This window comes from Oncorhynchus gorbuscha, linkage group LG20 (assembly GCF_021184085.1).
Source record: "Oncorhynchus gorbuscha isolate QuinsamMale2020 ecotype Even-year linkage group LG20, OgorEven_v1.0, whole genome shotgun sequence".
NCBI lineage: Eukaryota > Metazoa > Chordata > Actinopteri > Salmoniformes > Salmonidae > Oncorhynchus > Oncorhynchus gorbuscha.
The window spans coordinates 9,374,709-9,400,855 of record NC_060192.1 but is presented as its reverse complement, the minus strand read 5'-3'; the positions used below and the strand labels follow the sequence as shown (position 1 = coordinate 9,400,855).

Below are 26,147 nucleotides of genomic sequence, written 5' to 3'. Positions count from 1 at the left end.
ATGACTCCTGCATACTTTGTTGACTACAAACTTTCTTTGCCCAACCGTGTTTGTTCCCGCACTCGGGACTCAGACTCTCTATTGGTTACATGGACTATTGGCCTCCCATCCTATTCTAACCACCACTCGTCGGGTTTTGTATTCATGTTACTTGATGAAATTGCTGTACAATATGATCTTGTTGCCATCTGATGCACATTCAGATGTCATAAATCAGCACTGCAGAGCTCTCCCTGTCCAATGCTGTGCCTTGATTGTATTACTGTTGATGATAGTATCTGGAAATGTGCATGTACACCCTGGCCCATCTACTGTTGCTAGCCCCAATTCTGATATCAGCTTCAATGATTTCTGCTCTTGTAAAAGCCTGGGTTTTCTGCATGTTAACACTTAAAGCATATTACCTAAAAATTGATCAATTGAAAGTGTGGGTTCACAGCTCCAATCCAGATGTGTTGGTCATTACTGAGACGTGGTTGAGGAAGAGTGTATTGAATACTGATGTTAACCTTTCTGGTTATAACCTTTTTCGGAAAAACATATCTCCTTAAGGCGGGGGAGTGTTAATCTTTACCAAGGATCACCTTCAGTGCTCGGTTGTCTCCACCAAGTCTGTCCCCAAACAATTTGATTAATTGGTTTTAAGCATTAAACTTTCAAATAGCTCTTTGTTGACTGTTGCTGGATGCTATCTTCCGCCATCAGCACCGGCCTGTACCCTACCTGCCCTAAGGTCTCTCCTGGCCTCTTACACTAAGTCTGAATTTGACCTAAACTGGGACATGCTTAAACCACCTGACCAAGTCCTAAAGTCCTAAAGCAGTGGGACTCTCTATCATTCTCAGATTATTACCAATCCGACAAGGTATGACTCCGAACACCCAGAAAAGGCTACTCTCCTCAATGTTATCCTCACAAATAATCCTTATATCAGTTTGGTGTTTTCTGTAATGACCTAAGTGTTCACTGTTTTACAGCCTGTGTTCGTAATGGCTGCTCAGTGAAACAACCTGTCCTGATTTGTCGTTGAAGCTTGCTAAAAAACTTTAATGAGCAAGCCTTCCTTCATGAACTGGCCTCTGTAAAATGGTATAGAATCAGTTTGATTCCCTCTGTCGAAGAAGCTTGGACCTTCGTTTTTGATATTTTCAGTGGTGTTGTTAACAACATGCCCCCATAAAGAAAATGAGAATTAAAACAGGTGCAGCCCCTGGTTCGACTATAATCTTGCAGAGTTACTCCACCTCAAGAATTGCATTTGGCAAAAGCCGCGTCACACACATACTCAGGCTGACTGGCTATCGTTCAGGCAAATGAGAAATAAGTGCACTCAGGCCGGAAGGCCAAAGTTAGTTACTTTAAGGAGCAGTTCTCTCTCTCTCTCTAACCCCAAGATGTTCTGGAAAACGGTTAAAGACCTGGAGAATAAACTCTCCTCCTCACAGCTGCCCATGTCCCTTAATGTTGATGATGTGGTTGTTACTGTCAAGAAGCACACGGCTGAGCTCTTTAAATCACCACTTCATTATGTCAGGATTCCTATTTGACTCAGCCATGCCTCCTTGTCCGTCCAACATTTCCTCATCTCCCACCCCTTCTAAAGCGACTATCCCCAATGGGGACTATCATCGCCAAGCCTGTCTCCAACCTTTTTAACCGGTCTCTTCTTTCTTAGGAGGTTCCCAGTGCTCGTAAGGCAGCCACAGTTTGTCCTTTATTTAAAGGGAGTGATCAGCTGATCCTAATTGTTCTAGGCCTATTTCTATTTTGCCCTGTTAATCAAAAGTGTTGGAAAAAAATTGTCAATAATCAACTGACCGGGTTTCTTGATGTCTATAGTATTCTCTCGGGTATGCAATCTGATTTCCGCTCAGGTTATGGATGTGTCACTGCAACCTTAAAGGTCCTCAATGATGTCCTCATTGTCCTTGAGTCTAAGCAATATCGTGATGCTATTTTTATTGACTTGACCAAAGCTTTTGATATGGTAGACAGTTCCATTCTTATTGGCCGGCTAAGGAGTATTGGTGTCTCCGAGGGGTCTTTGGCCTGGTTTACTAACTACCTCTCTCAAAGAGCGCAGTGTATAAAGTCAGAAAATCTGCTGTCTCAGCCACTGCCTGTCACCAAGGGAGTACCCCAAGGCTCGATCCTAGGCCCAATGCTCTTCTCAATTTACATCAACAACATAGCTCAGGCAGTAGGAAGCGCTCTCATCCATTTACATGAAGATGATAAAGTCTTATACTCAGGTGGCTCCTCCTCAGATTTTGTGTTAAATGCTCTACAACAAAGCTTTCTTAGTGTCCAACAAGCTTTCTCTACACTTAACCTTGTTCTGAACACCTCCAAAACAAAGGTCATGTGGTTTGGTAAGAAGAATGCCCCTCTTCCCACAGGTGTGATTACTACCTCTGAGGGTTTAGAGCTTGAGGTAGTCACCTCATACAAGTACTTGGGAGTATGGCTAGACGGTGCACTGTCCTTCTCTCAGCACATATCAAAGCTGCAGGCTAAAATTAGAGATAGACTTGGTTTCCTCTATCGTAATCGTTCCTCTTTCACCCCACATGCCAAACTAACCCTGGTTCAGATGACCATCCTACCCATGCTAGATTACGGAGACAAAATGTATAGATCGGCAGGTAACGGTGCTCTCGAGCGGCTAGATGTTCTTTACCATTCAGCCATCAGATTTGCCACCAATGCTCCTTATAGGACGCATCACTACACTCTATATTCCTCTGTCAACTGGTCATCTTTGTCTACCTGTCGCAAGACCCACTGGCTGATGCTTATTTATCAAACCCTCTTAGGCCTCACTCTTCCCTATCTGAGATGTCTACTGCAGCCCTCATCCTGTACATACAATACCCGTTCTACCAGTCACATTATGTTAAAGGTCCCCAAAGCACACACATCCCTGGGTCACTCCTCTTTTCAGTTCACTGCAGCTAGCGACTGGAACGAGCTTCAACAAACACTCAACCTGGACGGTTTTATTTCAATGTCTTCATTCAAAGGCTCAATCATGGACCCTCTTACTGACAGTTTTGGCTGCTTTGTGTGATGTATTGTTGTCTCGAACTTCTTGTCCATTGTGCAGTTGTCTGTGCCCAATAATGTTTGTACCCTGTTTTGTGCTGCTACCATGTTGGGTTGCTACCATGTTGTTGTTATGTTGTGTTACTACCATGCTGTGTTGTCATGTGTTTCTGCCTTGCTATCTTGTTGTCTTAGGGCTCTCTTTATGCAGTGTTGTGTTATCTCTCTTGTTCTGATGTGTGTTTTGTCCTATATTATATTGCATTTACATTTTTATTTTATCCCAGGCCCCTGTCCCTGCAGGAGGCCTTTTGCCTTCTGGTAGGCAGTCATTGAAAATAAGAATTTGTTCTTAACTGACTTGCCTAGTTAAATAAATAAAATAAAAAAGCAATTTGTAAATAGATGATTTTCCTTGTTCTGCCACCAACTTACCCTCATGCTGCAATGTTTGTAAACACAGAAAGGGGTCTCAGCAAACCACAATCAACCTGGACCAGCCTTTTACTGACCACCTGACCTCATGATAACTTTGACTGACGTTATTATCAATAGGCAAACATTGCATGAAGCTGTTATGGCCATGAGAAGTAGGGAAACACCCACAGAGCTCGATGAGGAAGGTCGTAGGCAGGTCACAGGAAAACATAGCAAAACACATGCGGCCAAACTGAACCAGTCTTTACTATTGACCGAACTACCTGATTAAGGCTTCTGAACAAATAGGTTATTGATCAGGCCAGTCTACTTGATGGCGTCACAACTAAACATCAGTACTGGCTACAGGATTCATCTGATGGAGTGACAGATCATTGAGGGAAGGGGTAATAGATTACAGGAATACATTGATGGAGGTGACAGATCATTGTTCAATATCAATCACATCCTTCCAGAATGTATTTGTTGAGAGGCCTTGAACAGGTAGTCAGTTGTAAAGACTGGCGGTTCAGGTTGGCTGCGTGTGCTTTGATGTTTTATTCGGAAGAAAACGGCTTTGTCCGAGATGTTTCGGAGGCAATTTTGGCTCTACTACATCAATTCTACTACAGCTCCTTTCTAATGAAAAACATGTAAACATATTACTCTTTGAACAATGTCAGGCTTCTGTACTGTACATCCCACGAGTGAAAAAACATTTGTAGCCAACCAAGTTTTACTTTATCGACTTACGCTGTGCGAGTGAATACAATAGACACTGTATACAGTGTCCAAATCTAGCATTATGGCACAAAATAAGAAAGGCCAATTACATTTGCAATGTTACTTGTAAATCAATTGATTCATTTTAAATGTACACTTTACAGGTAAGATGGATACATTCTCATTATTTACACAAACAAAGTATTAGTACACAACGTCAGCTGGGTCAGTTACAGAAACATGATTACAATTCGCACTAAATAGGCTATGAGCACTGTCATGGTCAAAACAGTTACCTTTCCCACTGAGTGTTCACAGCTCCACCCAATGATCCCCCACATGACCAGAGGATGAGCGCAGTTCTACGAACTGAATGACCGTTACCAACACATTCATGGTTCCCTTTTTCTGAACGTTTAACGCTCTGTGTCAGAGTGAGCTCTGTGTCAGTGTGATGCAGACGTCAGGGCTCTCATACCAGCGGAGCAGAGTAGAGCAATGGTGAAGTAAGTTTGTATTCATACGGGTCGTACCGCCCCCACCTACTGTCTACCATGTCAATGCAGAGCCATACGAAGCATTTAACGGAGCGTCATTAGGCCTCTGCATGCCTCTGGATGCTCCGCAATGGCGTCACACTCCACACGAAGCCGCCGACCACATTTTCAGATCAAGCATAAATTGGCCTTTACTATTAAATATATATCTGCATCCATTACAAGTGACATAGATTACGAAATTGTCTAAATATTATTTCATATTGTTAGGTTCGGAACAAACAGTAAAAACTCATGACTAGGAAAAGCTCAAACCAAGTTTAAATCACCCCATTGGGTCATACATCTGCAAAGACAATATACAAGTCACACAAGCACATCTTTACACCTCACAACTAGGCGGAGTCACCTCCTTGCATGTCTAAGATTACCAATCCTTCTTTGGCGTTAGGCAGATACACAGTAGGTTCCTCTTACTGGTATTGTCATGGCCCTGCCTCAGTCCAGGACCCTCATGGGCGTGGAAGTGTGTGAGAGATAGGACTGTAATCCCAGCATGGTCTTCGCTCTTCATCTGTTGACTTAACCTGGAGTTGAGTTCCACAGCCCTCATGGTCCCGGTTGCTCCGCAGCTGGTCTGCCTTTTCAAGAACTGATACTAGACCGTTTCCCTTTACCTTCCCCCTTAGCAACATTCATATTCAACACTATATTTGAACAGAATATTACTTTTCTGTACTTCCCTTTTCTCACTGAGTAACTTTCCATATCACTCAGTAACTTTCCACGCACCAAGTTACTCTTTGCCCTTCCTTGACCCCAGACATATAGATGTAAAGTTATCACTAAGTTATGGTACGGCAACATGAATAAGTACATTTCAAGCTAGAATCCAACAATATGAATTCAATAAATCCAAGGAGCACACATTCATTCTCTCAGAAACCGGTCTCTTCTTTCACTGCCTGTCTGTATTAACAACAATCTGATAGCCCGTTTCAGTCATACAAAACCCTTTTATGAGTGTCCCATGAAAACAATCTTGCTCTTAGAAGATGCCATTCAAATTCAAATGACAGTTCAAGCTGCTAGGCTTTTCAGCATGGCCAGTCTAGGCTGACGGCGCAGAGTTTTCAGCGCCAGCCTGCTGCTGGCATTCCGGGCAAAGTTGGATTGTTTTAGCAGCTCAACAATCTCCTCCTACGGAGGCTCACATGACACACAAATCCCAACCTGGAAATATTATTTCTCTGTGGGGTTTGTTTCTCCGAGGGTTTATTTTTTAATAACAGCTCAACTGACACAATTGACTCAAGTGAGGAGTTTTCCAAGGAGATCATTTCCCGGTCATCTGACAAAGACATTCTGAAACTTCTCATAACTTGAGATATTAAAAAAAAGACTAAGGGGCAGTTTTCCGGATACAGGGTTAGCCTAGTAGTGGACTTAAAAGCAAGCTCAATGGATAATCATCATTCAATCGATTTTTAGTCCAGGATTATGTCTAATCCGTCTGGGAAACTGACCCGGAATGTATTTTAGTTAATGGGATGGACAGACATATTCCAAACACAACAGGATGCTCTTTTCAGGAGGATTAACTAACATGAGTGACCGTTGAGCTCTCAAGTGTATAATGAGAAAAATGTATTGGGGCTACACTCCAAACCAGTCTTTTAAATGGCATAGGAGTAATAAGAGAGCATTGATATAAACAACAAAGCTTAAACAGGGAACATACATTCAGGTCGAATATGATTGGCACCGTTTATAAAGATGAGCAAAAAAAAAAAGACTAGAAAAGAAATCATACAAATACTGAGCTATATTGTAGGCTCAAAACAATGTAATGTATTATTTTATACTAAGACAATTGCTCAGTCATTTCCAATACATCACCTTTCAAAAATGTTTTATAGGATTGGAGAACACATTGGGAGGGATCTAAGACCAATTCCTCCATACAGAATCACCTGCACTTATGGACTTCATCTGCACCCTCAGGTTTTCAATCGGGTTCAAGTCCGGAGACGGAGATGTCCATTCCAAAATGACGATTTCTTTCACCTGACCATATGTAACAGATGTTAATCGTACTCTCCTGCGTTGTGTTTGGTTCAAAGAAATCACCGCAGCTAGTGGTCCCAGTTGAACGTTATTTATTATCTGTGATTAAAAAGGAAACAGCACGTTAGTTGTGCAGGGCTTAATGATGTTGATGGCTGTCAATGATCAAATCTGTTGCAGAAAACTGTTAGCAGTGAGCTAATGTGAGCATTACATCAGTGTATGCTAGCTAACACACTTATTTACAGCAATCATACACCAAAGCACACCCCAGAAAGCACCTCAATAATAATACCATAACTACACATGAATAAATCAGAAATGTACAGCAAACTTGTACACATTGTAGAATACATTATTCAGAACGTGGCCGACCCCTTGCATCACATTTACATACTGGGGAGACCTGACGTTCGCGATCTCCCCCTATCTGCAAGCGGGGCCAATAACAACATGCCTTATTGTCATCGGAATTGAACCAACCAATAAGAGTGCTTGAACATTAAATACACATTTCTTTAGAGGCAAGTGGAAACATAACCAACCCTGTTGCACATGGCACCTGATCCAATCCAAGTGTCAGTGCCTTTAGCAAACATTTGTTGGATGACATGAAAAATTAGCTCCTTGGCCACACAACCCAGTGATGGGTTTGGTGGACAAAAGAAAGACACCTGTGCAGAAACCAATACTTACTGTAAAATATGGTGGTGGATCTTTCATTGTATGGGGCTATTTTGTTTCCACTGGTCCTGGGGCCCTTGTTAAGGCCAACTGCATCATTAAAGTTAGTAAATAATGTTCAACTTGAGGTGATATTTGCGTGAAGACACCTCACACTCTCAGACCATGCGTACGGACAACTTCTAGTTGATCAACTGTATTGGAAGCAAACACTTATTTTATTTTTTTGGGGGGGGTGGAGGTGTTTGATGCACAGGAATTATAATAAAAAGGTAAGTTAATAAACAACTCATGCATTTGCTGTTGTCAAGGAGATCGCATAGCAGCATATCGCCTAATATGTTTATTTGACCTTTACTAGGCCTAAATCATAATCATATTGCAGGACATGTCTCTCCTTTTCTGACAACTGGTTTATTCCCGCTACACAACAAATATTAGGCTACCATTTATCCATTGCTCACCCAACCATACTCGAAAGTAAATAGACTGGTAGCCCATTTAGATGATTTGAAAGTATGGATAGGCTACAGTATTGCTGTGGAATAGGAGTGCAATGTCATAGCCAATTTAATAGGGATGTGCATCTTTCCTTTTCAAGATGATTCGACACGAATCTAGATACGTGGGCTCTGATACGATACAGGAACGAACCCTTACAGTTTGAAACGATTCGGTGCGATTCTATTAAATTCAATGCGCTAACATTTGCTGCACAGACATTCATTTCCATTCTGTTGGAGCTGCACCCCCCCCCCAAATGTATAATTTGACCAAATATTTAGGTAGAGATCATCATTTAATGGAGTTTGTGAAGGAAGAAACCACATGAAGTGGTTGGGAACGAAAGATAGACATGGTTTAAAAAAGGAATATTTCTTTCACTACAGAGTAAGTTGTGCCAAGAGACTTTTTTTGGACAAGCTATGGTCTTCAAAACTAACATTTACCAGAATTCTGATTATTTCCAGGGATACACAACATCCTGAAATATATGTAGATATCTTTCTTAGAAATAATACCATATTTCTCTTGACAGAGTGATGCTGAATGTAAAAACAAATGTCTCAACTTTCCCTACTGATTGTTTCAAGCAAAACTATTGCTGATGGTGAACCTGAACAATCGAAACCAAATCTTAAGTAAGACCCGATCAGCATGTACAGTGCCTTCAGAAAGTGTTCATACCCCTTGACTTATTCCCTATTTTATTGTTACAGCCTGAATTCAAAATGGATTACAGTTTTTATTTACCCATCTACACACAATACCTCATAATGACAAAGTGAACGTGTTTTTACACACTTTTGCAAATGTATTGAAAACGAAATACAGAAATAGCTAATTAACATAAGTATTCACACCCCTTTGCTATGCCACTCCAAATTGAGCTCATGTACATCCAATCTCCTTGGATCATTCTTGAGTTGTCACCTGTGACCAAATTGTTTGGACATGATTTAGAAAGGAACACACCTGTCTATATAAGGTCACACAGTTGACAGTGAATGTCAGAGCAGAAACTATACCATGAAGTCTGTAGATCTCAGAGAATTGTGATGAGGCATGTTTCTTGGGAAGGGTATAAAACCATTTCTAGAGTGTTGAAAGTGTCAAAGGGCACAGTGGTCTCCATCATTGGGAAAAAATATGGAACTACCCAGACTCCCTGGAGCTGGCCGTCAAACCAAACTGAGCAACCGGGCAAGAAGGACCTTGGTCAGGGAGGTGACCAAGAACCCAAACATCACTCTGACAGAACAACTGAGTTCTTTGGCTGAGATGGGAGAACCTGCCAGAAGGACAAGTCTCTACAGCACTTCACCAATATGGACTTTATGGGCGAGTGGCCAGACAGAAGCCACTCCTGAGAAAAAGACACATGACAGCACGCTTGGAGTTTGTTTAAAGGCAAGTGAAAGACTTAAAATATTCTGTGGTCTGATGAGACCAAAATGTTACTCTTTGGCCTGAATGCAAAGCGCTACGTCTGGTGAAAACCAGGCACAGCTCATCAACCGTCTAACACCATCCCTACCGTGAAGTGTGGTGGTGGCAGCATCATGCTATGGGGATGCTTTTCAGCAGCAGGGACTGGGAGACTTATAAGGATAGATGGAACAATGAATGGAGCCAAATAAAGGCAAATCCTTGATGAGAACCAGCTTCAAACGACCTTAGACTGGGGTGAAGATTTATGTCCAAAGAGGACAATGACCCCAACAATGCAGCCAAAGCAAAGCTGGATGGGGTTCAGAACAAGAATGTGAAAGTCCAGCCAAAGCCCAGACTTGAATCGCATTGAAAATCCATGGAAAGACTTGAAGATTGCTCTCCATCACTGCTCCCCAGCTTAATCAACAGATATTAAGAAAATCTGCAAGGAAGAATGGGAGAAAATCCCTAAATCCAGATGTGCAATGCTGATACAGACATACCCAGGACGACACAAAGCTGTAATCGCCGCCAAAGGTGTTTCTACAAAGTATTGACCTAGGGGTGTGAATGCTTATGTAAATTAGATGTCTAAAAACATGTTTTCACTTTGTCATGATTGAGTATTGTGTGCAGATGGGCGTGAAAAAAATATTGCATCCATTTTTTAAATTCAGGCAGGAAACAAAAAGGTGGAATAACTCAAGGGGTATGAATACTTTCTGAAGGCACTCTACATATTGCAGCTTTAACTATAACATAGTCCTAATCAAAATAGGTTGTAAAGAAATGATGTACAGCCAGAGGAGTTGTTTCCAGCAGTAGCTTAGGCTACTTTTATTTCGGTAAAACACAATTTCAACAGTGCATTTCATTAAAAAAAAACAAATAATGCCTAATATTGCACAAACCATTTTACAAACAGTTGAATGTTGAAGGTGACGCACAGATGTTCCAGATAGGAAAAGACGCTACCTAGCGTAGTTTGACTAGGCTATTGATATTGCCCGAGGTTGTTCCGCATGCACAATGACTTGTAGATCAATTACTGTCGACACAATTACATGCTTAGTTCGACACTGAAGGACTGAAGGAGAAGAGCAGTTGCCACAAAATATGAGGTTTGGGGTTCCTCAGACAGATGCACTTATATCTTAAACATTTGAACCGGGAACAGATGCCTAAAATCGGTGAATCGTTACATTCCTACTATTTATTCTCAGAGCCTATACCAAGGCTGGAGACAATCACGTATTGATAAACAAAATATTGAACAAAAATGTGTCCTTTGCCTGTCGGCTGTAGCATTTACTTTAAATTGTTCGATAGGACAATTCATCTTACAGAATGCGCAGCGAGTGTTTGGCACTCGCTACAGGCTTCATGCGTTTTTGGGGGGTTTGAAAAAGTCACTGCAAAAGATTAAAACATTCTTTGGCATCGCTCTGATTTATCAATGAAAACATGTGCATATGTTCCAGGGATAGATTGATAAATACCACTAATTTGATGTGCATGCAAATTCTAGCTCCCACATATGCCAGAAATTTGTGAGAAATTTACACATGGTTGAGGACATTTTAGACAAAAACCCGGTTGCTTCTGCCAGGTCAGTCTTTAAAAAAAATATCCAGTGTATTTTGCTAATCTTTATCAAGGGTGCCAATCATGTTGGACCTGACTGTATACATAATACACAAAAACAAGCATAATTGACTTGATTAAATCTACTGCCATCACCCACAGTCTCTTGTATACTACAACAAAACATAATAACGACATGCATAAGACTAAAGATGGAAAACTCAACAAAAACAAACAAAAATACCCATTTCACGAGACACATTTCAGCCCTTTTAAGTTCTTAGAAACATCTCATAGCCCCCGTGCTTTGACCAACTGATACTGTGATGAGAGTGTGTCCCCTGACCCCTCCTCCTCCGCAGTTACCTCCCTTGCGTTCCCCTCAGCGTCTACCACCACCGCCGTCCTCTTCAAATCCTCATAGCGTCGCTGTCTCTCGGCCATGGCAGCGCAGGCCGCCACCACCTCATCGGACTCAAAGTCATAGTCCTGTTGGAGCTCTGGAGCGCTCAGGACCTTCCGCTGGGCCGCCTCCTCCCGCTGGGTCCGGTCCCGTGCCGCCAGTCTTTGCTGCTGCAGCCTCCGTGCCCACGCAAGGTCCTCCAACCAGAGGGGGCGCTCTGACGGACACAGGTGGAGCCCCACCTGGAAAGACCTCAACGCCTGTGGATAGGACGAAGACTTGTGGTATTTTCCTTTCTGTAAACATACTTTTATTGACTTAAAATGAACACAACACAAATGACTGGTAATGAAAGAAACATTTCATGGGGAAGATGAATGGCTTTGAAAGCAAAGGTTTCAAGTAGGGTTGGGCGATGCCAACCTTTGTCTTTTCGTGATTATGTACCCATAAAACATCATGATATACGATGCTATCGACCTTATTGGCCACCCTCCAAAATAAGTAATACAAAATTGCTAAAACGACAATTGGGCTATAGCGCGGATGAATCATGATGAAAGATGTTGTTGAAAGCCTGGGCCGAGGCTAAGTGCAGGCAACGGCAATTTTTTTTTGAATATTCCTTTCTGGTGGAGGAGCAGAACAGTTTTTTTGTGTGCCTGTGTCGGTCTGTGTGGTGCGCACATGATGGAGCAGTGACTGTGATGAGGAACGCTCTGTCTTCGTGAGCTAGGATATGGGCCTACTTCATGGGTTGGATAAAAGTAGCCGACAGTCTTCAGAACTGGATAATAAATGCTTAATTTGCCTCAAAATAATAGAAAAATAAATATAGCTTGTTCTCGCTCTCATAAAGTGATTGAGAAAAACCTATGCCTAAACCTAGACTATAGACCTTCATTCTTGCTATTTTTGAAAGCCACAACACCTTCGTAGGCTAGAATATTTGTGAAGAAAACTACGGTTAATAACTTTAACTTGTCTTAAAGCTTTTATGATTGGCCTAGCGGAGGATAGGTAATTTCCCATTGCACTTCAACCTCGCATAGAGGGATTTTCTCAACCCGCATGGATCATGTCTTTCTTAATAAGCTTAATCTTGATCAAACTTGTCATGCGATTTTTCTATAAGCCTACACTCTTGATAGGCCAAATGTTTGTTCTCTCCCATTATGGAGAGAGAAGGGAATATAGTCCGTGTTAGACAAGATAGTATCTGTTAATTATTATTATTTTTTAAAATTAAAATAAAATATTATAAAACATTATAGGGGCAGCAGGGTAGCCTAGTGGTTAGAGCGTTGGACTAGTAACCGGAAGGTTGCAAGTTCAAACCCCGAGCTGACAAGGTACAAATCTGTCGTTCTGCCCCTGAACAGGCAGTTAACCCACTGTTCCTAGGCCGTCATTGAAAATAATAATTTGTTCTTAACTGACTTGCCTAGTTAAATAAAAAGGTAAAAAATAGAGGCCATTTAAAAAAAAAAAAAAATGTAAAAAAAAAACTAGCACTTGTGTCCCTGCGAGACGTCGCAAGACATGACTGTTCAATTAAGCTAAACCACCGTCTGTCACATTATGACGTCGTCAGTCGACAATGGCTGTCTAGCATCGCCGATAGACGATACGATCGTAATATCGGTCAACTCTAGTGTCAAGCATTGACGTGATAATTGAATAATCTTAATGAGTAAAAAAAACAACTGCTTTGGTTGTCACTAGGGGTCCTGTTTCTATGTACATTGCTAGCGAATGGTCATCTGTCCCTTTCACTGGGAATGGGGTGCAGGTTTCTTCAAATAGGAATCAAGGAGATTTTGTTAAGGGAAGGTCTCTAACAAACTTTTTACAATATAAAAAGGTATGTATTTTTTATACTACTGGCAGGGAAAGATTCAGGGCTATGCTTTGAAATCGAATACCTATTTATTCAACTGATTTAAGAGTTAAAGGAGTATTGGGTGTTGTTGATCACAATGCCTGCTGAGAGGCAGCTCCACTACTATAGGGAAAGACATACATTGCTGGTTCATATTGCAATCAAAGATCACTCTACCAGACGGTATACAGTAAATAACCGTTGTTCCACATCCTGTCAAAAATGGTGTACAACTAAAAGTCAAAGGAATCACATGATTTATGAAGACGGAACTGTTAATAGATACGTTCAAAAGCATCCGCAAGCATATGCAAGTCTGACGTACAAGTATATGCATAATCATTTCCTCTAATTTGATGATGCGACGAAGCACGAGTATGTCAACAATGTAGCTGTCGTCTATCAGCATGTCAGCTACGTCAATAACAAAACTTTTCCCCGTCACATTAGTTTCAGTATAGAGATTTACTGCGACATTGGCCTACCATTAGAAATGCATTGCAGGGGCCTCCCGGGTGGCGCAGTGGTCTAAGGTGCCACCCGGGAGGCCCCTGCAATGCATTTCTAATGGTAGGCTATTCAACTCATTTCATTCACAATCAGCTGTAATTTTCAAACTCATAGATATCATCACTTAGTGGTAGATTGACTTTTAGCTGTGCCACCAGAGACTCTGGGTTCGAGCCCAGGCTCTGTCGCAGCAGGCCGCGACCGGGAGGTCCATGGGGCGACGCACAATTGGCCTAGCGTCGTCCGGGTTAGAGAGGGTTTGGCCGGTAGGGATATCCTTGTCTCATCTCGTACTAGCGACTCCTGTGGCGGACCGGGCAGTGCACGCTAACCAGGTCGCTAGGTGCACGGTGTTTCTTCCGACACATTGGTGTGGCTGGCTTCCGGTTTGGATGCGCGCAAACTTCTTATGGCTGCAGGAGCAGTATTGGGTAGTTTAGATGAAAGGTGCCCAGAGTTAACAGCCTGCTCCTCATTCCCATTGGCTAATATATGCATATTATTATTGGATAGAAAACACTGAAATTTCTAAAACTATTTGAATGATGTCTGTGAGTATAACAGAACTCATATGGCAGGCAAAAACCTGAGAAGAAATCCAAACAGGAAGTGAGAAATCTGAGGTTGGTCGATTTTCAACCCAGGCCCTATTGAATTCACAGTGGGACATGGATGAAGTTATTGTCAACAGTCTTTAGAAACTTGAATGAGGCTTCTACCTGTGTTGTGGGGCTGAATAAGAGCTGAATGAGTCAGGTTACTGGCAGAGAGCTATTTTCTGGTCACGCTCATTTCACATGATATCGACCTGCGTTCCATTGCTCCTCTACACAACAAAGGAATTCTCCGGTTGGGACTTAATTGAAGATTTATGATAAAAACATCCCGAAGATTGATTCTATACTTAGTCTTGAAATACAGGTCTTGAAATGTTTCTAAGACCTGTAATATAACTTTAAAAAAAAAGTTTTTGTCCAAAGTTATGCAGGACCTGCATGAGCGTTCGGATTTGTTTACCTAAGCCCTATCAAAAGTAGCTACTTGGACATAAATAATGGACATTATCGAACAAATCAAGCATTCATTGTGGAACTGCGATCGCTGGGAGTGCATTCTGATGAAGATCATCAAAGGTAAGGGAATATTTATAATGTAATATCTGATTTCTGTTGACTCCAACATGGCAGAAAATTGTATTTGTTTTCTGAGGGCCGTCTCAGAATATTGCATGTTTTGCTTTTTCCGTAAAGTTTTTTTTAGAAATCTGACACAGCGGTTGCATTAAGGAGAGGTATATCTATATTTCCATGTCTAACACTAATTTTCATCGACATTTATAATACAGGGTATTTCTGTAATGATGTGGCTCTGTGCAATATCACCGGAGGTTTTTTGAACTAGTGAACGTAACGCGCCAATGTAAACTGAGTTTTTTATATAAATATGAACTTTATCAAACAAAAACATGCATGTATTTTGTAACAAAGTCCTATGAGTGTCATCTGATGCAGATCAAAGGTTAGTGATTAATGTTCTCTCCATTTGTGCTTTTTGTGACACCTCTCTTTGGCTGGAAAAACAAGTTTTTCTTTGGCTTGGTGGTGACCTAACATAATCATTTGTGGTGCTTTCGCTGTAAAGCCTAATTGAAATCGGACACTGTGGTGGGATTAACAACAAGATTACCTTTAAAACGGTATAAAATACATGTTTGAGGAATTTTAATTATGAGATCTCTGTTGTTTTGAATTTGGCGCCCTGCACTTTCACTGGCTGTTGTCATATCGATCCCGTTAACGGGATTGCAGCCCTAAGAAGTTCTTAAGAAGCAGTGCGGCTTGGTTAGGTTGTGTTTCGGAAGACGCATGGCTTTCGACCTTAGTCTCTCCCGAGCCCGTACGGGAGTTATAGCGATGAGACAAGATAGTAACTACTAACAATTGGATACCACGAAATTGGGGAGAAAAAAACATGCATTGCTGAATCCCTTCTAGCTATCTCCGACCAAACTCATTAACAACAAACTTTTTGCTTTTTGGTGATGAGTTCCAAGATGGGACTGGCCACCACCTAAAAGCTTTTCACAGCAGTAGATTAATGAGACATGATATATACACAACTTTATTTAATTTGATCATTAGGTAACTGTCCCATGGGTATTTCCACTAGGGAAAACTCTTGGCACTAGTTATAGATTCCTGTTCCCATATGTTGTGAAGCCACTCGCTCATGCACTCTCCCCTTTCTCTTCTGCTCTCTCCTACTCGCTCTCTCTCTGGCTGTCTCACTCTCCTGCTCCCTTTCTCGCTACTACTTCAGAGCAGAGAAGAAAGCTAAGCACTTCCCCAGTACCTGTCCTGGGCTCCATGATGAAGGCAGCATGCTACTCACACTGAGCCCCAGGATCACGTTCCATCCATGGGAAAGAAGACCTTTGCCAGTGCCTGGCCAACATAGACTCAGGCCCCAGGCCAAGGATGTGTCACGCGTCAAACAGGGAAGCATTTAATGAAAAGTAAAAGGGGTAAAAAAAAAAAAGTTTTAAAAAAAAGAGCAGAGATAATTTTCCCTCATATATTCCTGAGGGTCCAAACAAGACCATGACGTGATTCAAAGTGGTGAAGTGATTTTACAAGCCACTTATTACAGGGCTCCACAACCACACCCTGACTTTTATGATCTGTATCTGTGTGTTAAATGGATGGGACTTGCAATTTTCTGCCACTCTCTAATAAAGGAAACCTCAGCTCTTTTTCGGCCAACATTCCTGAAAGAGACTGGTTTGGTTTCCCCAACTGGCACAGGTATGCAAACAAAAATACCATAAAGGCTAAGTCAAGTGAAACGGCCAAGAAGAACCAGAGTTTTGACAAATTAACTCAGGCAAGTCAAGACTCATATGATAAATGGTTTGTATTCGCACAACTCTTTCAAAAGCATAGTTTCGTCAAAGGGTGGAATTAGGTTCCCTGTTCTCCTTAGTTTATTACAACAATAATTCCCCAACCAAATGGCAAAACCGTCCCTTAGTTGTAAGGGCCTGTTTTTGTTATAACCTCCCATCTAAAAATTGGATGATTTATTATTATAGCACTATAATAGCATTATTAGAGTTAGGGGTGCAACAACAGTAGATGTGTTCATACTGAACCGTTCAGTATGAACGAGGGGGGGGGGGGGTCTAGGTTTGGTCTGCTCTGTGAACCCGAATGAATACATAAAATAACAATTTAAAAACACTAGGCTATGCCTACGCTGTATTGTATGACTTGAGTAAATCTGAGCTGAAATAAATAATTGCCACATTTCAAACATGTTCTTGTTGAGGCGCAGCCAGGAACATGTTCTGTACGATGGTGAGTGGTGGGGTCCATAAACCAAGAGGATTCTCCATCATTGTTTAAATCTCCAGTTTGGGAATATGTTGGTTTCCCAACAGTTTAGAGAGAGTATGTCGCCACTGCTGGTTTAGTGAACCGTTAGACACCTAATTATAGCACACATGCCATTTAGAGTAAATTCCGGGCACTAGGTAAAGAGAGAGAAAGAGAAAAGGAAAGATAAATGCCAGAAAAAAAACTGCGGGAATCTGCGGGAAACAAACTAAGAGAAAACTGAAAGGTAGATCGAAAAGAGAGAGAAAAGCAAACATGAAAAAACAAACAGGAGACTTGAATATGTGATGCCGGAGATCACTGCGCCAGTCCATGTGCAAACATGGCACTACTCAAACATGTCGATGCACACAATGTCCTGAAACTCGACTGAACAAGCCCCTCTTAAAATAGACAGGCACTTTCTCCTCTCATCCTAATACCTATCCATTATATGTATTGGAAGTGTGTATATATTTGGCGAGCTTCAGCTCAGGCAATTTTCAACACTTCCCATTGTTGTTTTGGGAACACTTCTGACAGTTCTGTTGCCCTGGGACATTAGAGATGGAGAAATGTACACAGGGCCATTAGCCATAGGGTTTCTTGAGTTCAGCAAGGTGTTTTTTTTCTCTCCTCTCTAAACAGCAGATGAGTAGTCTAACTGTGATCCAGCCAGGTTTCATACAGATAGTGGCAATTTTAGCATACACATCTTGATGGGGCAAACAGCATATATTTTTCAGATGCATTCCAGAAAAGCCACTACACAACACTAAACTATAGATTAATTACACTATAAAGGGTGACAAATGGTGCCCACAAACTGTTAGGGCCTACATAAAGCTGTACCAACAGCAGAGTCACAACAGCAGTACCAACACCTTACCACTGCTACACCTGGCTATCAGCGGAGCTTTGTCTGGCAGCAAAATGGTTCTTTCAGCCTAATATTTTTCCTTTTACAAACACATAGCTGATATGGCTGACTTGCTTAAAACAAATGTTTCTACTGACAATTGAGATGTACAAACTACGGCATAAGGGTATGACGAGCGCATAAGAGGCAATCCGTAATTCCGATTGAGACATTAATGAACAAGGTAGGACAGATGTAGTCAATATAACTATTTGTTCAGCACTTTTGAAATGTACAGCGACAGAATTTAGAAAATGGGCCGTTCTTACAGTATTCTCCCTGTACACCAAGTTAGAACCGTGTGATAAATACAGGGGGCATATAAGCAGACAATGAAAGCATTTAAAATATTCTATGATTACATTTCTCTAAAACAGGCTATAAGCTACATGTGCACCACCAAGTCAGAATAGTAGGTGAAATGAATAGGGGAAAGGGACCACATTATTTGGGTGAGGCACATAGTATACAAACAGCTTACTACACAACATACACTTAGTATAACTTTCTTAGCTACAGTGTACATATCTCCCAGGCATCTTACATCATTTATGCAGCAGCATACAATACATTTTTTAACTCACCTTGTGGTGCTGTGCTCACTTGAACAGGAACGTGGCACGGCGGTACATCATGGGCAAACTTTGTCATCAAAGTCTGGCATTCTCTGGATTTATGGTGCTTTCAAGACAACTGGGAAAATCGGGTAAAAAAACTAAGTCGAATCATGATGACGTCAGTGATCTTCAGGTCGGAACTCTAGAAAGAGGCCAGAGTTCCCGACTTACAATTCAGAGTTGGATGACCGTTCAAAACGTATTTTCCCCAGACAGAGGTTTTTTTTCTCCCGAGTTCCCAGTTTTCTTGAAGTCAGATTTCCCAGTTCCGAGTTTACAGTCATTTTGAGCGCAGCAGAAGTTATGCTGGATTGACGGATTAAACATTGGCCAATCTTCATCCTTTTAAGCTTGGAAAAGAGACCCTTAAACCCAGACTTCGGACCACAACTCAATTGTCAGTAGAAACTACATTTGATTAAGCAAGTCAGCCACATCAATGTTAAAAACATTTTTTTTTAAAGACAGGTAAGGAAGACAGAGTTACGTCTGCTGCAGAGGATAAGTTTGCGAGATTTACCAGCTTCAGAAATAGCTGCCCAAATAAATGCTTCAGAGTTCAAGTAACAGACACATCTCAACATCAACTGTTCATAGGAGACTGCGTGAATCAGGCCTTCATGGTCGAATTGATGCAAAGAAACCCCAACGAAAGGACACCAATAAGAAGAAGAGACTTGCTTGGTCCAAGAAACACAAGAAATGGACATTAGACTGGTGGCAATCTGTCCTTTGGTCTGATGAGTCTAAATATGACATTTATGGTTTCAACTGCCATGTCTTTGTGAGACACGTGTTGTTCCCACAGTGAAGCATGGAGGAAGAGGTGTGATGTTGTGGGTGCTTTGCTGGTGACACGGTCAGTGATAAATTTAGAATTCAAGGCACACTTAACCAGCATGGCTACCACAGAATTTTGCAGCGATATGCCATCCCATCTGGTTTGCACTTAGTGGGACTATCATTTGTTTTTCAACAGGACAATGACCCCACACACCTCCAGACTGTGTAATGGCTATTTGACCAAGAAGGAGAGCAATGCCGTGCTGCATCAGATGACCTGGCCTCTACAATCACCCGACCTCAACCCAATTGAGATGGTTTTGGATGAGTTGGACCACAGAGAAGGAAAAGCAGCCAACAACTGCTTAAAGACTGTTGGAAAAGCATTCCATGTGAAGTTGGTTGTGAGAATGCCAAGAGTGTACAAAGCTGTCATCAAGGCAAAGGTTGGCTACTTTGAAGAATCTCAAATATAAAATATATTTGAATTGTTTAACACTTTATTTGGTTACTACATGATTCCATGTGTGTTATTTCATAGTTTTGATGTCTTCACAATTATTCTAATGTAGAAAATAGTAAAAATAAAAAAAAAAATATATATATATATTTGTTGAAGCTAAAAAGGTGCCCCACCTGCACTGAATGACAGGTCACCACTGAGTGGAAATCATTCACCCCCTTTAGATTTTGTTTACATTTTGTTGTGTTACAAAGTGGGATTAAAAAATATTTAGTTGTGTTTTTTTTATTGATCTACATAACTCTCCATAAGGTCAAATTAAAAAGAAAATTCAATATCCTCTTTGCATTAGTATTCACTTCCTTTTTTTTAGGAAAGCGTCTTAATTCTAGAGTCAAATTTTAATTTTAATCGCATTTTGTAACAATAACATGTGAAGAAATCCAAGGGGGTGAATACTTATGATACCCACTGTACAGAGAGGTTCAGGTGAGCACTGTTGGGAACTTTAAGTAATCTTCCATGCCCCGGGCACTTGGATGTGCTTTTAAAGAAGAGCCACTTTATTACACAGAGAACAGTTATAAATAGGAGCTCAGTGTAATGACTGGCACATTAGTGTATGTGGGGATGATAGACAAGCTAGGGCCACTTCTCTGCAGTGGACTGAAACCTAACATGGGATGCATTAGAGTTGTTCACTTAAACCGTGCATTGATGTCAAAGGGAGAAGTGCATTATGCACTAATATCTTGGTTTTTATGCGCCTGGATCTCAAGTTAGGCTACCTAGTTGTGCATAAAACAACTTGAATGCTAGGCTACCCGGGCCAACCAAGCTGGCCTGGTTACACATCCTCCATAGTTGCTCCAAAGGACCAGGCTGGCACAATAGTATGACAAATGTACGGTAATACTGACCAGGTCCACCTCACCCAGACTAAGCTGGGAGCGGCCCAGTGTCTGCCAGCCCTCCCACCACAGGGGGCGGAGCTTCACAGCCATCTCTGCTGCCTGCACCGCCGGGAACACCTCTTGCAGGACGGTCAGCACCTGCAAGTCAAGGTTCAGAATGCAATGGTCAAACAATATGCTGCACCAATATGAAAATAATATAGTGTGTGTATGTATGTGTGTTGTCTTGGGGTTGTGGGATTTAAAAAAAATCATATTTAAGAGTCATATGTTCCCTGTTCAATAATGCACCATTCTATATTTCTTTTCCATAAAATTGTAATAACTACCATGACATGATTCATCAGGGAACACTGAAAAGTTAAACAAGAGCTCAGAGTAATATCTCAGTCAGGATTGTGAAGATGGATTGTTTTATTTTTAGAAAAATAAAATGCATTTTCAGACAGTGAGACGCACACCTCCACTATCAGTGAGAGAGATATTCAAGGCCTGTTGGTCAGTTCAGCAGTCACAAGAAGCCCAAACATATATAATATTTGACCAAAACATAATCATTTCAAACCTTGCTTACATCTGTATACGATCACATACACCGAGTTGCCAGTTTATCAGGTACATCACCCTGTTCACGAAAATGGTTCTCTCCAACAGACAGTGAGTCAAAGGGCTGTGGCTTGCTATATAAAGCAGGCAGACAGGCATCGAGGCATTCAGTTACTGTTCGATTGAATGTTAGAATGGGCAAAACGAGTGACCTTGAGCATGGTATGATCGTCGCTGCCCGGCACGCAGGTTCCAGTATCTCAGAAATGGCCAGCTTCTTGGGCTTTCCGTGCACAGTGTCTAGGGTTTTAGCGAGAATGGTGCGACAAAAGTAAAACCTCCAGTCAGCGACAGTCCTGTGGGCGAGAACAGCTTGTTGTTGAGAAGTCGAAAGATAATTGCAAGAATCGTGCAAACTAACAGACAAATAACGGTGCAGTATAAAAGTGGTATGCAGAACGGAACAACTCATCAGTCCTTGTCACGGATGGGCTATTGCAGCAGACGACCACACCTGGTTCCACTCCTATCAGCTAAAAACAAGTGGCGGCTTCAGTGGGCACATGATCACCCAGCCTGGTCTCAGAATTTTGTATTATTCTTTACGTAAATCCAGGACACTCCATTTAGTATATGTTACTTTTTGTATGGTATGCAATATTTTGTAGATGTCCATCATCCATTTTGCATGACAAGTTATGAATTACAATTCGTATCATATGTTACGAATTTGCTAAAAATGTACAATATGTTCCAAATTTGCAAAATTGTATTCATTCCTATTTGTTGTGGCTAACGTTAGCTAGCTGGCTAACGTTAGCTAGGCTAAGGGTTAGGTTAAGATTAAGGTTAGGAGTTAGGTTAAAGGAATACTTTGGGATATTGGTAGAGGTATTTACTAGAAGATACCCATAGACTTCGTTATGATTGCTAATGCTAGTTAGCATTGGCTCGCGAAACTACCTCTAACTTCCTACATACCGGACAGAAAAACATGATAATGGTATCCACAAGTTCATCTGACTCCAGGGAAGTAGATAAAAGGCCTCACTGCCAAAATCCCATTGAATCCATTTAAAGGGTTAAGATTAGGGGAAGGGTTCGATAACAAGCTAAGTAGTTGCAAAGTGGCTTAAAAGTCGTAAATACAAAAAAATAAACAGTCCATAAGGAAATCAGTCAATTGAAATGAATTCATTAGGCCATCATCTATGGATTTCTCCATTCGCTATTTAATTGCATATTTTATTTTTATTTAGCCAGGCAAGTCAGTTAATAACAAATTCTTATTTTCAATGACTGCCTAGGAACAGTGGGTTAACTGCCTGTTCAGGGGCAGAACGACAGATTGTACCTTGTCAGCTCGGGGGTTTGAACTCGCAACCTTCCGGTTACTAGTCCAACGCTCTAACCACTAGGCTACCCTACCCTAACTTTTCAATAAGGCTGTAACATAACAAAATGTGGAAAAAGTTGAAAAGGCTGAATTGAATGCACTGAATGCACTTTTGTATCATAACGAAAGTGGACAAATAACTTCTTAAAATTAAGCACATTAATCAGCTTTACAAGGGATGTAAGAGGCTAACTGGCATACATAAGAAATGCTTTGAGTTTCAAGTTTGGGGAAAATAATATTCACAATAAAAATGCACCTTTGTAATAAATTGTGACATTTGCGATCACTTTTGATAATGTTGTTTTCCCACTAATGGAATATTCAAGCTTATAGCCTACTGCGGTGTGCGCATTACCGCGCTTATAATGTGAAGAAATAGCTTAATAGTTTAGCAAAATTTTAAGCTAAACTTTCTGATCTGTTATATCAGCCTCATTGCATAAAACAAATGTTTTTATGCTAGTGGATGTATTAATTTGAGGCCTATCGCATCACACAACTGTCCCAGACTATGTTTGGAATATTTATTTCTCGCACAGAATAGGTCAACTTTTGAAGTATTGGGGATAGTAGATGGACATAGGCTATTAACCCACTGTTCCTAGGCCGTCATTGAAAATAAGAATTTGTTCTTAACTGACTTGCCTAGTTAAATAAAGGTCAAATAAAAAATAAAAAGCTTTTGCTGTTCGTTAGGCCTACCCATCTTGTTGGCTGACGAAAAGTAATTGTGGGCAGTTCTTCCCATATCTTAAATACGCAACTCGGAATTGGATAAGGACTTTTGCAGTTGCGTCCCAGATGTGTCTGTCTTCACTTGTAGCCTGTGAGAAAGACCAATCACGTGATGGAGAGCCATGTGAGTGAGAGGTGCTTCGGAGCAAGCAGCACTATAGGAGAAGGGAATTATCATTATTATATTCAGCCAAGGGCACAATGGCCACAAAAGGCATGGATTTTGTTTAGGGAGGATTACGGGCACACAAAAGGTGATGCTGCTGGGAAATTCAAGGCATTATCAAGTGCTTGTCAGATTTTGAATGAGAGAAGTGTGTACAGCCTGTGAAGAAAAACAATGCAGAGCTATTTTCAAATAATCATTAGTTACATCATGGAACCTTTCAATGTATTAAAAATCAAAACATATAGCCCAACGTTTGTAGAACAACTAAAGTTACATTAATAACTATAAATTAAGCTTATAGGAGTACCCATTTCTTTGATAACTGCTTAACACAGAATATGTCCCTCAAATCATTTTGAGAACATATCCTTTCTATTTTATTCAGCTTTGTTCAATTTTATTCTTCATACTATAAAATAATGTAAAAGGTCACAGAATTCTAAGCATACCTTGTCTGCTAAATGAACTAGTGTAGCCCACAGCCATATGAGGACCTAACATAAGGACAACTCAGAGAATGCTGTTCTGTTCTTCTAAAATAGACTACATTTTCTTAATTTCATGTTTCTTTAGACCCGTCTAAAATAAATCATGGATTTATTGTGAAGGTGTAGGTTATATTGCATGGATTAATTTGACTTTTTCAAATGTAGATGTTCCAAAGGTCTGCATCAGTGGCTTGTAGGGAAGCCACAAGATGCTAAATGTGTTTATGTCAATTACCATGACACCGTCAGTTATTTGCTTGATGAAATTTTGTGACCTCCACAGTCCTTGTCACATATCTTTTTTTTTTAAGTATGGGCGTGGATCAGAAAACCAGTCAGTATCTGGTGTGACCACCATTTGCCTCATGCAGTACGACATCTCCTTCGCATAGAGTTGATCAGGCTTGTGGCCTGTGGAATGTTGTCCCACTCCTCTTCAATGGCTGTATGAAGTTGCTGGATATTGGTGGGAACTGGAACATGCTGTCGTACATGTTGATCCAGAGCATCCCAAACATGCTCAATGGGTGACATGTCTGGTGAGTATGCAGGCCATGGAAGAACTGGGACATTTTCAGCTTCCAGGGATTGTGTACAGGTCCCTGCGATATGGGGCCGTGCATTATCATGCTAAATTAATCAAATAGCCACCCGGACTATTTACATTGACCACCCTTTGTTTTTACACTGCGGCTACTCGATCTTTATTATCTATGCATAGACACTTTACCCCTACCTTCATGTACAAATGACCTAGACTAACCTGTACCCACACACAATGGCCTGTGGTTGGGAGGCCGGTTAGACATACAGCCAAATTCTCTAAAACGATGTTGGAGGCAGCTTATGGGAGAGAAATTAACATTTCATTCTCTGGCAAGAGCTCTGGTGGGCATTCATGCAGTCAGCATACCAATTGCACACTCCCTCAAAACTTGAGACATCTGTGGCATTGCGATGTGTGACAAAGCTGCACATTTAGAATGGCCTTTTATTGTCCCTAGCACAAGGTGTAATGACCATGCTGTTGATGAGATTTGAACACGCAACCTGTGCGGGATGCTAGTGGTTTGCATTATATGCCCACCCATCAAACCACCCTCCGTTAGTTTTGCCTTAAGTAACCATCTGCCTCATGTAATCATACCAAAAGTAACAAAACATAATAATTTGAATGTCCCGGATTTACATTTACTATGTTATGTAGAGTCTATGAGGGGCGGTAGGCATGCCTAGTAGTTAGAGCATTGGGCCAGTAACCAAAAGGTTGCTAGAACGAATCCCTGAGCTGACAAGGTAAAAATCTGTCGTTCTGCCCCTGAACAAAGCAGTTAACCCACTGTTCCTAGGCCGTCATTGTAAATAACAATTTGTTCTTAGCTGACTTGCCTAGTTAAATAAAAGGTTAAATAAAAAATAAAATAAAAATATGAGACCAGGCTGGATCACCAACACTGGACAATTGAGGAGTGGAAAAACATTGCCTGATCTGACGAATCCCAGTTCCTGTTGACGCACTCACGATTTGGAGTAAACAGCATGAGTCCATGGCCCCATCCTGCCTGGTGTGGGGAATATTTTCTTGGCACACGTTAGGCCCCCTGGTACTATTTGAGCAACGTTTCCATTACCCAAATAATTCAGGCTGTTCTGGAGGCAAATGGCAGTCCGTCCCGGTACCAGATGGGTGTACCCAATAAACTGGCCACTGAGTGTACAGCTCTATTATGCGTGGGAATACTTTGATACAGATTTCCAAAATAAAAATGGACTTGGAGCTGATTTCCTGGTGTTTTAGTCTTTTACGTCCAACAACAAAAAAGCATCATGACACTACAATTTTTGGTTTGTAGCACCTACAAATTAAACAATATTAAACAAACAAACACATTTAAACAATATAAGGCCAAAAAGTCAAAAATATTCCAACTTCAATACATGTCTCAATTATGCTTTAAGATAAAAATATCAAATATATGCTAACAATCCTTCC

The 26,147-nt window shown here is 41.1% G+C and overlaps 1 protein-coding gene across 2 annotated transcripts in view; it reads right to left on the bottom strand.

The window, feature by feature from the left end:
• Positions 1-4,242: 4,242 nt before the first annotated feature.
• Positions 4,243-26,147, bottom strand: part of ttc33 (tetratricopeptide repeat domain 33) — a 56,544-nt gene continuing 34,639 nt past the window's right edge. The window contains exons 3-4 of one of the 2 annotated variants that reach the window (XM_046316904.1): positions 20,824-20,955; positions 4,243-6,848 (exon numbers count right to left, since the gene is read on the bottom strand). In XM_046316904.1, coding sequence (XP_046172860.1) covers positions 6,627-6,848; positions 20,824-20,955 — 354 coding nt within the window. In that variant the 3' untranslated portion in view covers positions 4,243-6,626. Of the gene's footprint in view, positions 6,849-10,177; positions 11,616-20,823; positions 20,956-26,147 lie in introns of those variants that run through there. The other variant, XM_046316903.1, reaches the window with a different exon arrangement.